General features: G+C 36.3%; 1 protein-coding gene across 1 annotated transcript in view; it reads left to right on the top strand.

The window, feature by feature from the left end:
• Positions 1 to 18,088, top strand: part of PIK3C2G (phosphatidylinositol-4-phosphate 3-kinase catalytic subunit type 2 gamma) — a 283,175-nt gene that overhangs the window by 101,921 nt on the left and 163,166 nt on the right. Inside the window, exons 15-16 of the mRNA XM_081084139.1 lie at positions 3,875 to 4,005; positions 6,946 to 7,134. Of these exons, the coding sequence (XP_080940265.1) occupies positions 3,875 to 4,005; positions 6,946 to 7,134 (320 nt within the window). The remainder of the gene's footprint in view (positions 1 to 3,874; positions 4,006 to 6,945; positions 7,135 to 18,088) is intronic.

The following is an 18,088-nucleotide window of genomic DNA, read 5'->3' as shown; positions in this document are numbered from 1 at the left end:
AAGGAATGCTGCCATTAGTATACTCATTATGTGCATTTATTTTTTCCATTGTCTGAAAGAAGTCATTGGTATATATTATTAGTTCGGTACCTTATTCACACCTGCCTCTGCATTGTGTCATTTTCCTTAAAATCTTGTTATTGTACGTTGCTGAAATGACTAGCAATTAGCTGAGTAGTGGGGGAGAAACTGCAACAAAATCCATCCATTATACTGCACTTTCTTTTTTCTTAAAGCCTTTCTACTTTTTGTGATCATGAATGAAAGGTGATGAATGATTTCAGGCTTTGGTTCTTACTGCTGAGAACTCCCTATTAGTTCATGATTGCAAGTAATCATATTTGTCAGACACCTGAAGCATGGCCACTCCCATACATTGAAAATGTGGGGAATATAGACTCTTATTCTCTTTAGAAAAAACTGGAACTGCTTTCTTGGCAGGATAGTCTAGAAAAGGATTTTTCAACTTCTGCACTATTGACATTTTGTTTCAGATAATTCTTTGTTCTGTGCACTGTAGGATATTTAGCAGCATCTTTGTCTTCTACCCACTAGATGGCAGTAGCACCTCCCCAGTTCTGAGAATCAAGTATGCCTTCAGGCACTGTCAAATACCCTCTGAGAATAAAATTGCCCTCAGGTGGAGATCATTGCTTCCAGAGGAAACTAGTGGAGTCTCTAGGCTTTTTAGTTTCAAGGTTTGGGGGTAAGGGGTGTAAGATATAAGGTTTAGCAAGATGAACAACAAGATGCTAAAAATGCAAAAATGAAGGCAATACTAATAGAAAGATGGCTTCCACTCTGAAGGAGGGATGAGGTCCCCACCAGATGGTAGCCAACGATCCACTTCTAAGCTGTGGACACAGTGATAACAAAGAGTAGCTGTCCAGGTTGGATCTTAGCACAATCACAGACACTCAACAAATGATGGCTTACTGATTAGCAGGTGTTCCATTGTAAAGCACAACTACCTTTCTTTCAGAGGATTAATACATTTTTTTAAAATATATTTTATTGATTTTTTACAGAGAGGAAGGGAGAGAGATAGAGAGTCAGAAACATCGATGAGGGAGAAACATCGACCAGACGCCTCCTGCACATCCCCCACCGGGGATGTGCCCGCAACCCAGGTACATGCCCTTGACCGGAATCGAACCTGGGACCTTTCAGTCCGCAGGCCGACGCTCTATCCACTGAGCCAAACCGGTTTCGGCATTAATACATTTTTTATCAGACTATTTTCTTGCCAGACACACACCACCGCAGCTCAACCAAAATCTTCCAAGTCTGTTCATTGCCAGAGCTTTGTGGCTATCAATTCGTGATTAGAGGGATCTGTACTGGCAGCAGTGGAAGAGAAGTAAGGGAGACTGTTCTTGATTCTTCTCAAATGAGGGGAGAAACTGCTTAGGGACACAGGTCCTGGTAAGTGGAATTTGAAGAGAAATGTCAAGTATTTAACAGCAGCATAGATTTCCAAGTAGACACCTGGAATCACACCAAATTTGTCTTACAAAAGGGTGGGGGACGGCATGTAAATATTCCATAGTATGCAAAAAAGTTAGGTAATTTGATTTTTACAAAATAATTTCATGTACAGACATAAAGGGAAACTTCCCAGAATATTCTTAATTGGTGATGAAATATACAAAATAAAATGAGAGTTATTAAGGTATTAAAGTTAAAACCCTTAATAACCAGTATCACTCTAATTACATACAGCTAAATTTAGAGCAGAATTTTCACCTAAATATTATGAGATGATGAGGAAATTAGAAGTTCTGCAATTAGTGTTTGTGTTAAGGAGTCAGTGTGAGTCTCAGAAAAAGACATCAGACTAAGATTTAGGAAATGTGGATTCTAGACTTAACTCTTTAACAGAAAATTTTATGGCTGTGAAGTCACCTCATCTTCAATTTTCTCCTCTGTACAAAGAAAGGATTATACTATGCCTTTCCAAGTTCTTTCAAGTCTATACTTTTTTTATTGTCTTTATCATGTAAGTAGTTATTGCCACACTGTAGCCGACCCAGTATGATAAGAGACATGATGTCACAGGACCTGATTCCTTCCAGTTAATCATTTTTGGAGTGTTCTGTGGTTGATTTGCTAACTGGAAGCAGTGGATAAAATGAAGTAGATCGGAGTTCAGTAATGGAGACAGATTATTGCATGATTTCACAGGCCTGAGTCTCCCTTGATTTCCTATCTCTTCCCTTATACAATCTAGTAGAGTGGCTCTATCACAATTTAAGAACTAAGAGTTAATGTTGCTCTTATCCTATTCTCTGTTTTTCTACTTCCTCACCTCCCCATTCATGTCTCATTTATTATATTCTGCTTATATGTCCTCACTACCTTTAACTTGTCAGGTAGGACACTAATTCCTAGTTGCCAAATTCAATAGTCCTCTTCATACTAGCCCTCTCTATAATTTGGCCCTGTCTATCTCTTCCCCATTACAGAACACTTTTTTCCTTGGTCTTTGGTGTTACTGCTCTCTATGTTTCTCCTCATACTTCTCTCTGGTTATCCTTTGTCTGTCTTCTTCTCAGCTCCCTTCTCCTCCTAGTCCTCACTGTTGACAGTTTTCAAGGGTTCCATCTGCTACTCTTTGCTATTCTTAGTATATATATTCTACCTGGCAGAATTTCTTAAAAAGCTATATTGAGATATAATTTATGTACCATACAATTGCATTTAAAGTGTGCAATTCAGTGGCTTTTAATATTTTTACAGATATGTACAATTATCACTACCATCAATTTTATTTTTATCACTTCAAAAGGAAATCTCATAACCTTTAGCTATCACCTTCTTCTATTCATCCATTTGTTTTCAACTCTAAAAACCTATTAATCTACTTTCTGTCTCTATAAATTCACCTATTCTGTACATTTTATATAAATAGAATTATAAAAATGTGACCTTTTGTGACTGGCTTTTTTCACTTAGCATAATGCTTCAAAATTCATCCATGTTGTAGCATCAGTACTCATTTCTTTTTTATTATTGAATTATATTACATTGTATGGATATACTATACTTTATCACTTATTAGTCAATGTGCACTTAGATTATTTTCACCTTTTGGCTATAAATTATAGAGCTTTAAACATTCATGTACAAGTTTGTATGTGGATGTGAGTTTTTATTTATCTTGAATATGTACCTAGCAGTGGAATGGCTGGGTCTCATTCATTTCTAAAGTTTTATTGACAGTATCTATGCAAGTTTATTTCTGAGTCTGGAGCTCTGATTCAGATTCCGTCATACCACAAGCTTCACACAAATAGAGCCACATCCCTAGCAAAACTCCCACCTTCAAAGACAGCATACCACACACTGATCCAAAATATTCCATTGCTTATATACTTGCAAAACTGGTCTTTACCAGAGAAGATTTCACTCTCATGCCTACATAATGGTTCACAGACTTTTATGAAGTAGAAATGAACATAGAGTAACTCTATTTTTCTAAGTTATTATGTAAAAAAAGTATAATTACCATCTATCATTTTCATCATTTAATAATAGAAATATGTTTTAATTCTTAAATGTAGAAAGGCTGTAATCATTTAATTTTATGAAAAGTTTACATATTGTTATTATTTTTTCTCATTTTTCCTGATACAATATTACAGATTACTAATGTATGCCTGTTATATACATAATTGAGGATTTTCTAAATACCATATCTATTTAAATACCAAGTCAAACCCTAATGATTATTTTAAAACTTATTTTTAAGTAATAAATGGTACAGACAATACAGGAGTTTTCCTTTAGTTTCTACAAATCTATGATGGAGTTTATTAAATTAATAAAGCATTTTTGAGGTTTTCAGTACATGGCAACCATTTCTTTATTTCAGATTGACTTTCCAGCTACAGAGTGGGAGTATGTGAAACTTGATGTTGAAGACAGTAGAAGTAATCCTGAAGAACCACCGAAAGAGTGTTTAAAACATATTGCCAGACTTTCACAGAAACAGTCTCCCTTACTGTAAGTGACCCAGGTCTTGTGAGTAAATGTTGCCTGCTATTCATGACACCATCAGTCATATGAAAGTGTTCATAACTTTATAAAGAGTGAACCTTCCCTCCCACATAACTTCTTTCATTTACTAAAGTTGTACCTGTGGGATAACCAATTAATGTTAAGAGCTAAATTAGTAATTTTGTATGCTTTTTAAAGTTTCTTTTTCCTGCAGTATTAAGCAACTTTAACTTTAGTCAAAGGGAAATAAAAAGGTTGGAAATCATTCAGTTCAAACAACAAAGTGATTAAATATATATAAGCATTTAACAGGGACAAACCATTGCTTAACCATCATCAAAGTGGATATAAAGTTGTTTTAGTAAACAGGGAAAAGCAAAATTTAATTATCTTAGCAGATTTTAAAAGTACAGAAATAAACCATGTTTTAATAGCACTAAATTGTTGACTAAAGAGTGCTTTGATTTTGTCAAACAGTAATTCTCTGAATAAAACCAAACCCCAGGAAGAACTATAAGAGAATTATGGCCCTAACTGGTTTGGCTCAGTGGATAGAGCCTGCAGACTGAAGAATCCTGGGTTCCATTCTGGTCCAGGGCATGTACTTCGGTTGCAGGTTCCTCCTCGGCCTTGGCCCTGGTCAGGGCGCATGCAGGAGGCAACCAATCAATGAGTTTCCCTCACATTGATATTTATCTCTGTCTTTCCCTTTCTCTTCCACTCTCTCTAAAAAAATCAATGAAAAAATATCCTTGGGTGAGGATTAAAAAAAGAGAGACAGAGAGAGAATTATGGACTTTGTACTTAACACTCAACAATATCTAAGCTACAACTGACTGTGTTCATCAATGACATGCCAAAAACGTAGAACTAAGAAAGTAATTCTTTACAAATCTACTGTAATATATAGATAAGATATAGAACATAATTTTTTCCTAAGGATGAGAAATAATTAAACGGTTTTGAACAAGGGAGTCATGTGACCTGAATAATCTTTTTGAGTAATTACTTTGACCACAAGTTAAAAAATGGATTGGCAAGAAAGTTAGAGTGGAAGCAAGCAGTACAGCAGGAAGGTTAGGATGACATTTTAGGTAAGAGATTATAGTGGCTGTAACTAAAAGGGATCGCAGTGGACATTGGGAGAAATGGCTAGATTTGAGAGGCATACTTTGGAAGTTGAGAAGATATGACTTGACGATTAACAGTAATTAGAGGATAAACCCATTGAGAAACTGAGGAATGAATTAACTCAATGGAGAATACACATTTTTTAATTGATCAATAAGGCAGAAGATAGAGTCGTTTTCTGGGGGAAGAATAAGTTTGGGACATTCAAAGCTGAGATATTGAGTGTGACCAAGTTCTGTTTTAGATGATCTTGTTACTGCCCTGCTTTCTAATTTCAACTTGTATTGCTCCTTTCCTCATTCACTTCAAGCCAATGACATTGGTCTCTCTCATATATTTCAAATGTGCTAGTTCCTCTCCCTATCAAGACCTTTTTTACTTGCTTTTCCCACTACCAGAAATACTCCTTCTCCAGTTCTTCTTATAAGTGAATCATCTCATCCTATAGCTCTTCATTTAAATATGATTGTCTCAAAAATACACTAATATTCTCAACATTAGATCCTTTCCAAAACTACTAAGTGAAAAAGGCCATAAATAAGAGAGTATTTACTGATTCCATTTATATGAAGTTTTAAAATAAGGAATATTAACATAGGGTGCAAGAAGTCATACCAGTGTTTGCATCTGGTGGCATTAAAAAAAACTATTTATATCTTAACAGGATTATGTTTTTACCTGCTACATGTATTGAATTGTTCATTTCCTTCTCGGTAAATAATGTTTCATTAAAGAAGTTAATGGGGGAAAAAAAAAAGCATTATTCAATATTGGGGGAAAATGGAATTTAATCAGAACAAAATAAATAATTTTAGTAGTTTAGTAAAATTTTTTTATGGGTTTGTTTTTTTTTTCTTTTGAGGGCTTTCTGTTGGAGAAGGTAGTGACAAAACAGGAAAGAAGCCCAAACATATCTTAGACATTACCTATAATCCAATTCCTTCATTGTGCAGAAGAAGATACCTTTAAAAGAAGTTATAGAGAAATATTGACTTTTAAAATACTTAATATTTCTCATTTCCATTCTTGGGAGTTTTTAGCTAATGTGAGGTGAACAACAGAGCATCGGTTTGGAAGAGACAGTGTACAAAAGCGGTCGTTGTCACAGGAGAAACGCTGCTCTGCAGCTGAACTCTGGCTCGGAACGCTTCTGCCGGAGTGTGAGCAAAACATAAGCTGTCAGTGAGTCAACAGCCCTAGTCCCAGATTTAGATCTTCTGTTTGGCGCTACTCTCCAGGAGGAAATAGTTGGGCATTTAAGGAAGTTCTATTCACTGGCATTAACTCAAAACTCTCAATGAACTCTGAGAATGTAATGCCAGAATCCAAGGATGAATTGAGATCTTTGTTTTAGAAATTTAGACCAAAGAGTTTTCTGAACTCTGGTGAAACTTGCTTTGAGGTGAAAGAATTCATCTGGTCTAAGTTAATTTGTAAAGAAAGTAAGTGGTTGCTTATTGCTCTTCTAAGTAGTACATGTTGCAGGATTCAGATAAATTTTGTCTGCTCTCAAGGAGACAGAGATTTTGCCCACCAATATATCTTTATTTTTTTAAGTCGCGATGATAACAGGGAGGAAAAAATAAATGTGAATGATCTGAAGCAAGCTTTTATTTTTATTTTTTTCTGTAAAATAATAAAGTTAGTGGGAGATAAGCTGATGAAATACCCTTATTAAACTGTTCCAAGAAGATAAAGGACTTGCTTTCCAAACTAAACTAAAATTTAAAAAACTAGTGTAAGATTTTATACTGTGTGTTTGCAGCAGCCTTTGTAAGTATAGAAACTTCTAGTAAATTACAATCTGGTTTACAGACTCTCTGAAGAAAAGAGAAGATACTTATGGTTTTATCGCTTCTACTGCAATAATGAAAACTGCTCCCTTCCCTTGGTCCTGGGCAGTGCCCCTGGATGGGATGAAAGAACTACTTCAGAAATGCATTCCATTTTGAGAAGATGGAAATTTTCTCACCCTTTAGAAGCACTTGGACTTTTGACTTCCAGGTAACAATTATATAACAAGCATGAGAGTAATTACTGATAATTTAAAATTTGAAGAGAAAAGAATATTGGACTAGATGAAAATTTCAATAGATATTCTATTTCCAATTTTAATAGCTATGAATATTAAATGTAGGTAAATGTAAACTATGAATATACATTTTAAACAAATCTAAGCTATAATTATGCCTTCTGTACTAAACTTGAAGTACAATTAATAACTATGGTTCCTGAAATGAAACGAGTCTTATTGCTCTTAGAGAAATAACCCAAAAAATGAACTATGGAAAACTAAAATTCTCTACTTCTTCCCCTCTCAAAGAAAAAAGTTTTGCCCAGCCAGCATGGCTCAGTGGTTGAGTGTCCACCTATGAACTTGGAGGTCACAGTTCGATTCCTGGTCAGGGCACATGCCCAGGTTGTGGGCTCAATTCCCAGTGTGGGACTTGCAGGAGGCAGCTGATCAATGATTCTCTCTCATCATTGATGTCTCTCTCTCTCCCTTCCTCTCTGAAAGCAATAAAAATATATTTTTTAAAAAAGAAAAAAGTTTTTAAAAATTGGAATCATATTTTTTCTTTACTATTTAAACATGCAAAATGTGAAAAAATGCCCTGCTTCTACGTAGGTGTACAATTCATCTGCCAATTATAATAATTAAAAAATAATCCCTTATATATCTCTTTAGATCAGTGGTTCGAAACCTTCTGGCTCTTTAAATACAGTTCCTCATGTTGTGACCTAACCATAAAATTATTTTTGTTGCTACTTCATAACTGTAATGTTGCTACTGTTATGAATCATAATGTAAATATCTGATATGCAGGATGGTCTTAGGCTACCCCTGTGAAAGGGTCATTCGACTACAAAGGGGTCGCGACCCACAGGTTGAGAACCTCTGCTTTAGATGTTTCTGCAGGAAAAGGAGGGAAAATTCACCAGGTGGGGGTTGAGGGTGGGGAATGATGTCTTCTACTAGTTAAGGGAAAGCGTGTGGGAACAAGTGTGTTACCTGGCTCTTGTTTGGGGAAGCAGCTCTTTCTTGGCTTCTATTTTATATTCAAAGCCAAGAAGAAATATTTTAAATCTGTCCTGATAACATCGTGATTACATCAGCTCACCAATGCCATGAAGAAAGTCTGCAGACTCTAGAGTCAGAGAAGAATCTCAGAGCCAGTTCTATTCTGAATTCTCTCTGAAGGTCCTGACAGGACAAAGGTGGGACAGAGAGTGACACACAGGACTTTCCAACTGATTTATTTTAAATGAGTGTCATTTATAAAACTTGTGGGGTGGAAAACAGTTATCTTTTCCTATTATTTATGAGTTACTAGGTTTCTCTCAATCTTCAAGCTCAAAATTTATAAATTTTCTTAGAATCCTACATTTTTTTTGGTACTTCTCACATTGGAGATTTTTCTCAGTTTTATGGTTTCTTCAATTAATGAATGTGATCCCAGATGCCCACTCTTCCTTGATAAATGACAGATAGATGACAGATGATAGACCGATAATTGATAATCAATAAAGGAAGGAAAGAAGGAAGGAAGGAAGGAAGGAAAGAAGGAAGGAAGGAAGGAAGGGAGGGAGGGAGGGAGGGAGGGAGGAAGGGAGGGAGGAAGGAAGAAAGGGGAGAACTTTTTTGTTAGTTGAGTTTGAAGTTTTTCTTTTATTATAATGCTTTTCCGTGTGTCCTGGAATTGACCACTTCTGTGTAGTACAGTGCTCTATTACTTTATAAGTTACATTTCATTGCAATGTGTTTACAAGAAACATGTGAAACGTGTGATTTTTGTCTACATTAAACTAAAAGCTACTGAAGGCAAAATAGATCATTTTAGTGTTTCTATTTCCCAAAAGCTTAATACCTGGGACATAGTAATTACTCAATATTGAATCAGTCACTTTCTAAAATACATTATGATTATTTGTGCCTTATTTTAACATTTAAATTATGTTATTTGAAAGAATCATCATTTTCTTTATGACTCACATTACCTTATACAGTTGAATGAATTAATAAGAGAATGATACCGTAAGAAAATCAATTAAAAATTGACTGGTTTCATTGGGATCATTCACAGTTTATGCTTGTATTTTAAGACCCTAGTGTAAAAGGTAGACTCATTTCTATCTTACTCCTAACCTATCTTCCTGATTTAGATATATAAGAATAGCCAAAATCTGTATTTTTTTTTTACTAACTTCTAGTTTTTTGTTCAATTAAGACAGAATATTAACACAATTGTTATTTTATCATTTCTGATCTGATTGGCTAACAGAAAGTTGCTTCAAAATGCAAAGGTAACAATTCACAGAATAAAAAAATTTAGGCAAATCATATATGTGATAATAGAATTTTATTCAGAGTATATAAATACTTTTGCAACTCAACAACAAAAGGTAAATAACTCAATTTTTAAATGGTCAAAGGATCTAAATAGTTATTTCCCCAAATAAAATACACAAGCCCAATAAATACATGAAATGATACATGACAAAACTAACCACTAGAAAAATGCAATTAAAACCACAATGAGATACCACTTCATATCAATAAAATGGTTATAATAAAAAAGACAAATATGTGTTAGTGAGAAAGTGGAGAAATTTAAAATCTCATATGTTACTGGTAGAAATGTAAAATGAAACCAATATGTCAGTTCCTTAAATATTAAACATTGCGTTACCCTAGTGATCCAACAATTCCACACAGGTATATACTCAAGATAAATAAAAATATTTCAGTTCAAACACTCATGTTTAGAGCAGCATTATTTATAATAGCTAAAAAGATAGAAACAGCACAAATGGACATCAATTAATGAATGGATAAATAAAATGTGGCACTTCACACAATGGAATATTATTTAATAACTAGAGGCCCAGTGCACAAAAATTTGTGCACTTGTAGGGGGGTCTCTCAGCCCGACCTGTGCCCTCTTGCTGTCTGGGACCCCTCGGAGGATGTCCACCTGTTGGCTTAGGCCCACTCCCTGGGGGATTGGGCCCAAGCAGGCAGTCAGACATCCCTCTGGCAGCCCGGCAGCCCTTGGGGGATGTCCACTTGCCAGCGGGGAGCAGGCCTAAGCTGCAGTCGGACATCCTTAGTGGTGCTGAGGAGTCGGAAGAGGCTCCCACCACCACTGCTGTGCTGACAGCTGTCAGCCTGGCTTGTGGCTGAGCAGAGCTCCCCCTGTGGGAGCGCAATGACAACCAAGGGACAGCTCCTGCATTGAGCGTCTGCCTCCTGGTGGTCAGTGTGTGTCATAGTGACCAGTCATTCCCAGTCGTTCTGCTGTTAGGGTGTTTGCATATTACCCTTTTATTATATAGGATAGAGGCCTGATGCATGGGTGGGGGCCAGCTGGTTTGCCCTGAAGGGTGTCCTGGATCAGGGTGGGGGTCCTGCTGGGGTGCCTGGCCAGCCTGGGTGAGGGGCTGATGGGTGTTTGCAGGCTTGTCACACCCCCTTCAGGGTGGGGGTCCCCACTGGAGTGCCTGGCCAGTCTGGGTGAGGGGCTGAAGGCTGTTTGCAGCTGGTCACACCCCCTTCAGAGTGGGGGTCCCCATTGGGGTGCCTGGCCAGCCTGGGTGAGGGCCTGATGGCTGTTGCAGGCTGGTCACATCCCCTTCAGAGTGGGGGTCCCCACTGGAGTGCCTGGCCAGCCTGGGTGAGGGGCTGATGGCTGTTTGCAGGCTGGTCAAGCTCCTCACCCCAGTGGGGACCCTCATCCCATGGAGGTTTGGTCAGCTTGGGTAAGGGGCTGATGGTTGTTTTCAGGCTGGCCCCCCTTTAGGGTGGAGGGTCCCCACTGGGGTGCTTAGCAGTTTGGGTGAGGGGCTAAGGGCTGTTTTCAGGTTGGCCAAGCCCCCGGCAATGGAAACTCCCAGCCTCTCCTTTTATTCTTTTTTCTTTTTATTCTGGGATTTATTTACCTTCTATAATTGAAACTTTGTTGCTTTGAGTGGAGCTCAGAGCCAGCTAGGAAGCTTGGCTTCCTCCATCATTGGGGCAACCAAGCCTCCTGCTTGCTCCAGCTCCGTGGCTGCTGGCCGCCATCTTGGTTGGGTTAATTTGCATATAGTCGCTCTGATTGGCTGGTGGGAGTGGATTAAGGCATAGTGAAGGTACAGTCAATCAGCATGTTTGTCTTTTATTAGTGTAGATAGAAGTAATGAATATTAATATATGTTACATCATCAACAAACTTTGAAAACATCACGCTAAGTGAAAGAAGCAAGTTACAAAAGACCATATATTTTATGATTCTATTTGTAAGAAATGTTCTGAAAATACAAATCCATAGAGGCAGAAAGGTTAGTGGTTGCATAGGGCTAAGGGAGGTTGGGAGAAATGGGAAATGGTTGCTAATGGATATGAAGTTTATTTTTGTGGTTATGGTTGCACAACTCGGGGAACATGCTGAAAACCATTGCATTGTACACTTTGAGTGGATTATATGGCATTTTAATTATATTTCAACAAAGCTATTAAAACTTTTTAAAAGTAATCATAAAGGTAAAAACAATGAATCCTTATATTTCTAAAGCATAATTCTCTTATGAAACAACTTTTTAAAGTTTCTAAACCATCAACTTTTTTTTTTTTTTTTTTACAATTTATCATTGTTTGATTAAAATGTACCTTGGTCTATTTTAAAAAATTAAGTGTGTCAACTAATAATTTTGTAAAGTTTATGGAAAGTTTCATAAGAAAATGTCTTTATTAGAATGAAGCCTATAATACTCAGTTTTCTTGCTTATAAGATAGGAACATTCTCTGGATGGACTTGAATATTCTCTGATTCCTGATAACAAAGCATAATTCTGCTTATAGTCAGCCTTCTCTACCTAAACCGATTTAGAAAATCTATTTGACTCACGATTTTAAGTATAAAAATTGAATTTTTACTTAGTGCCCCTTGGTACTACCTCATTTTAATATTCACAATAACTCTATGAGACAAGCAGTGTCATCTCAATTTTACCTATGAGGAAACTGAGGCTTACAGGGGTTAAGTTGCCTAATGTGACACTAGGAAGTTGAGGAGCTAGAGTTAAATCCAGAGATTAGGCTTTTAATCTTAACCACTATGCTTACAGCCATCCTACATAAATATGTTAGGCTATTTACATATTAAATAGGTAAATAAAACTATCCTAAAATAGTTTTCTTATAGTAAGTATCAATACTTAACTATCTTTTCATGCTTGCATGTTTCTAGTTCACTTTTTTCCCTAGGTAATCAGATTTTAGAGGTTATAGGGACTAGTTTCAAAGTAGAGTGCCATTTATTAAGTGTCATTCAGTGAACTTAGTAGAAATTTGATTTATTTGCACATTGGACAGCTTCTTATTATGCACCAAAGAAGGTCACTGAAAAGGTTGGAGTATTTCCATTGTATTCATCCTGTGACTCCCACTCGTAGTTTAACTGAGCTATGAAAAAACTTGAGAACAAGCTGTTTCCAGAAATGAACCTTTCAACTTCTCCAAAATCAAAACCTAACTTCTGAGAACAAACAGAATGTGCTTGTTAAGTGAGTTGTCAGAGTGAGTTCTTCAGAGAGCTGTCTTTTTTCTCCTTTGAACAACCTATTTTTTTCAGGGGTTTAACCTCTTGAGAACTTATGTGCTCCATTTTTAGCTTGGAAAATTTTTAATATTGCTGTTTACTTGGTTCTCTCTGAAGATGCACCACCTTCTTTAAGTTTAATTTTAGCAAGAGACATATTGATATTTAATTTATCTAGTATGGGCCATAGGGTATTAATATCTCTACTAGTGAATGCCAGCAATATGTTCCCGGTACTGAGACTTCCATTAGAGATGGCCGGGCTGTCAGAATGACAGAGACCAAAGGCTAAGGTCTGTGGTTCTTGGCAGACACTTGTTATTTTCTTGAACTCTGATGCACAGGCACAACTATTCAACTGTTAATAACAAGCAGAAATTACCCAAGGAATTAAAAGGCAGTTCAAGGAAAGATTCATTTAAAAATAGTGACTGCAAAATGGCATCAGAGGATTACATCAGAAGCTTAAATAAAAATTTGACAAGGTACCAGAACTTGTCATTCCACATGATGTAAAATTATTGTTTTGCAAGAAGAAGAGCAATACTTAACAGGCACTGCCTAGATTCCAAAATCAGTTTCCTTGGAGAAATGTTACACAAAAATGTTTGCCCAAACTACTGTATTCTTTATTGTGAAGATTCATTTATACAAAGACATTCTTTACTGGCATTATAAATAGGCAGAATGGAATATGGGAAAGGAAAACAGTTATAACTTCCACATTTGACTAAATAATCAAGTGATTGATGATATGTATCTCTTCCATTTATTTACTGAGCAAAAATATATGTACGTGGAAAGTGGAATGCAATGAATCAAAGAGACAGAAGCATAAGTCATAGTAACTGTCTCTAAAAAACATAAAATTTAGAGATAAGACTTAAGCTAAAAACCACTATACTATATATTTTATACTATAATCAATTTATTAAGTGCTATATGTGACCAAAGGAAGGAAAATTCTTTCAGAGAAAGAAAAAGAGCTTCATAAAGGAATTGAATTCTACCTTGAAAGGTCATAGGAATTTTCTGAGTAGGGAAGAGAGAAAATGGCATTCCAAGAAAAAAACAAATATCATGAGAACAGTTAAGGAGGTTCAGAGAATAGTGAGCAATTTAATATCATGAAAGAATTGTACTTATGGTAAAGACAAGGTCACTAAAATTGGAGGAGGTCACAAAAAGATTTTGAGTTTTGGGGTTTGTATGCTTGTTTAAATAAAAGAGCTTGTAAACATGCTTGAAGACGGGTGTATTAAAGGGAGATCAGAAAACAGAGAAGTAGGTACAATGGCAAAATGAGATGATGCCAACAGCCATTAGCCTGGAACAACAGTACAAATGGGAATTTTACTCAAGGGAAGAAAGAAACTTCTTACTCTCGGGTGGGAGGGGATAGAAATATGAATACAATTATAGGTAAATATGGCTATGGAAGAGAAAGATGTGGAAGTTTCAATATTCTCCATGAAGGAAGTGTCAAGGTAATAAACTAAGTATGAGGAATGAGGAACCACATAAACTCAAAGATATGCATCTTGCCTTTGTGTACCTTTGGAGTGGCTTCCAAATTTTACAGTCGACAACATAAACTTTGAAATCAAACATACTGGCTCTGCCACTTATTTCTCAAATAACCTTGGGCAAGTTTCCTTATAAAATGAGGTAATAGCATTATATGCCTTATTAGAGGCCCAGCGTGCAATATTGTGCGCGGTAGACCACCGCTGCTCCAGCCCCACCCACCCGCCCTCATGGTGACTGGTCGTTTGGTCATCAACGGTTGTCATGGACACTGGCTTTTTATATATATAGATAGGATAAGTACTTAAGTACATCCAATAAATGCTACCAATCATTTTTATCATATCATTGTCTTCATATAACTATATTTTTAAAATAGTTTGGATTATTTCTATAAAGCTGAAATAACTTAAATTCACTTGCCAAAATTCATGTGATAAGTGTTAGCATTTTAATAATAAATCACAATTGAATATTGACTTACAGTTTACAAAGCACTTTCATAATATATGATTTAACCTACAAGCAACCTCTTTAATATTATTACCAACATCTACAATTTCTCCCATTTTACTGATCCCTATTTTACAGATAAGAAATTGAAACCCAATCTGTCCATTCATCTACTCCACAGATATTTATTGATAGCCTACTCACGTTAGGCACTTCATTAGGCCCTAAAACTAGCATGTTAAGCAAAAACAAAAGTCCTTCCCGGCTGGTGTGGGTCAATGGTTGAGCTTAGACCCCTGAACCCAGAGGTCAGGGTTCAATTCCCGGTCAGAGCACATGCTCAGGTTTCAAGCTCCATCCCCAGTATGGGGCATGCAGGAGGCAGCCAATCAATGATTCTCTCTCATCATTGATGTCTCTAACCCTTTCTCTTTCTGAAATCAATAAAAAATATATATTAAAAAAACCCCAAAAACCTAGTCCCGCCTTTGTGAAGTTGCAGTCTACTAGAGGTGGGAAGAAATAAGCCGTTACCAAATTATAAATTTCAAACAACAGGTGTTACCACAGCTCTGAATGAAAGATATATGGTTCTATATAACAAAGGAACAAAACCTTTTCTTCAAAGTGGAAAAAGCCTTCCCTGAAGAAGTTTTGTTTGAGCTCAGATCCAAAGATGAGCGTGAATGAATTGGTGAAAGGGAAGAATAAGAGCAGAGTTTTCTGGGAAGAAAGAATCTAGGAAAAAGTCCTGGGACAGAACCTGCAGTTAAGAGAGCCAGTGTGCCTGAAGGCCAGGAAAGGAGTGTATGATATAAGATGACTAACATGTTAAAATGAGACCAGAAAAACCATGTTAAAGAGCTCTAAACAGGACCCAACTTGGTTTTTTATTTAAGTATCAATGGGAAGGCAGAAATGATTATACATGGGAGAACATGTTTGCATTTTTTAAAAAATAACTCTGAGTGAAGCATGGATTGGGTGAGGGAAGCAAAATTAATGAGAGAAGATCCTCTAGGAAGCTATGGAAGCCATCCAGGTGTCAGAGAACAGCAATCAACCTGAGAAGGTGGTAGAGGTGAGGTATGAAATGAACAGAATTGGAGTAAAAAAAATAGAAAAGACAAGTTTGAATTGGGAGTGATGTCAAGGATTACTTCTTAATTGCTGTCTTATGTAAGTACATAATAGAAACATTCACTAAGATGGAACTCCCTGGATGACTGACAGATTATGAAAGAACATGGTAGTTCAGATAGGGGTATGTTGGCTTTGAGGTGTGCTTGAGATGGCTGAATTTACAGGTCTGGTGGTTGTTCAAGGGAGAAACCTGAGGTAGAAACTTCAATTTGGAAATCATCCACAGAAGGATGAGAAGTCAAGCGTGTAGATAAGCTTTCTTAGAAAGGACTTTTTATGTAATGTTTAATGTATCCAAACACAAAATCTCTTTCAATATACCACTTGCTTTATGTATTATCTCCCTAAGCTTGTCTATAAGTAAAATCAAAGTATAATCACATAAGAGGAACAAAATCAATACTACTGGTAATTCATACCATGACTATATTGCTAATCCCCAAATTCTATATACAAGGCCATAGACTATCAAGAAATATCTTTGTATTGTTTTCTAGGTCTCCTTAGGTCTAGGATTTATTCTTATTCCTTTTGGTTCATGAAAGGGTCAATGCCCCAGTCCAATTTGACAAATTATACTGATCACTATTATGGTCCCTAGAGAACCATTTAGGGTGCAGTAAAATAAATAATGCATTCCAGATAGACTTATGGGTTTTATATAACCATATATGAAAGTATCTAGTCAAAAGATAAAAAGGCCTTGCTGAAAGTATTGCAGAAAGCCTACTTGCCTAGTATTCTGGACATTTGTATTTTAATTTCGGTGCCACCAACAACTGGCCTTGGGCAAATAGCTTAAACTCTTTGAATTTCAGTTTCTTCATTGTGTAATCATGAGATTGAACCAGATCTCCAAATTTGAGTGAGTTCTGATATTCTATAATCAGTGAAAATCCTTGAAGGGACATGAATTATTCAGTAGATAAAGGTTTACAATGATCCTAAGGAATCTTTATTCACCACATTTTCTAGAAAAAAATTCTTTTGTCACATCAGATCATTTTAGTATTAGAAAAATAACAAAGGTAGTCATATTAACATTTTTCTTCAAAGCTGATGCATAGTGTATCATCAGACTCAAAGCTTGTTGGAGAAACAGTTCTGCACTTCTGATAGTTTTATAATTCAAACCTGACATTGGGGCTTTTAACTGTGAGTAGCTTCACGGCATTCTGTGTGAATTCTTACTATGGATTCTGAAGTCTGACATTTCTGTTACACTTTTGCTTAATCTCAGATTGCTTTGCTTTTCAGTTTACTCAAAGTTGCTTTTTTTAAAGGTCAACTCTCGTTACATCCTATTTGGCTTTCACCTATCACTTCAAAAGTTCTTTGAGTAAGATATTGACCCTCGATCGTTTTTCAACCTAGACAAGGAAGGAAAAAAATAGAAAAACTATGATATGGGAGAAAATAAAGGATTAGAAATTACAAAATATTAAGTCAAACAGAAGAAGTTGAAAGATGTATTTTTCTGTGGCAATTTCATTTCTCGACTCCACTGGCGTTGTTGAAGCTTGTCTGAGTCTTTTGTGATATTCCCATAGCCCTCAGAGATGACAGAAATTGTAAATATTTAAGGGAAGAGAAGAGGGATGACAATTCCCTAATCTCAGTGTTTCTCAGATGAGTTCAAAGCCATATATTTTTTTATTTTTATTTTTGCTTGGGAAAAAATTAGGTTGGTGTGCTGCTATCTTAGTAACCACCCACAGGGCCAATTCCTTGACTGATGGCCCCACAACAATGACACATGCCAAAACTATGTTGTACAGGGTCTCAAAGTGAGGTTTGTGGTCCCCAACATGCTTACAGTGGTGCCAAAGATCAAAACTGTTTTTGTAATAATTCTAAGATGTCATTTGCCTCTGTCACACTTGTTTACTCATGAGTGCAGAGTAGAATTTCCAGAGGCTGCATTGCAGCAGGTTTAATGCAGAAACAGACCGGAGAATCCAACTGTCTCCTATTAAGCCAGGCATTGAAGAGATTTGCAAAAATGTAAAATAATATTGCTTTTCTCACTGAGTATTTTCTTTGTTGTTGAAAATATAGCTATTTTTCATATAAGCGTCTTGTAAATGAGTTGATAAATACAGGGTGTCCCCAAAAACTGAATACACACTTTAACAGCTGATAGCTCCATTTTGAAAATGAAATGTATTTTAATAAGCACTGCCTTTAAGATTATTCAAAGTGTGTGTATACATTTTGGGGGATACCCTATATTTCTTAAACGTTCTGGTTTCATT

This window comes from Myotis nattereri, assembly GCF_964212035.1.
Source record: "Myotis nattereri genome assembly, chromosome: 2".
In the NCBI taxonomy this organism is placed as follows: Eukaryota; Metazoa; Chordata; class Mammalia; order Chiroptera; family Vespertilionidae; genus Myotis; species Myotis nattereri.
Note: the sequence above shows the minus strand (reverse complement) of the source record. Positions and strands in the feature narration are given on the sequence as shown.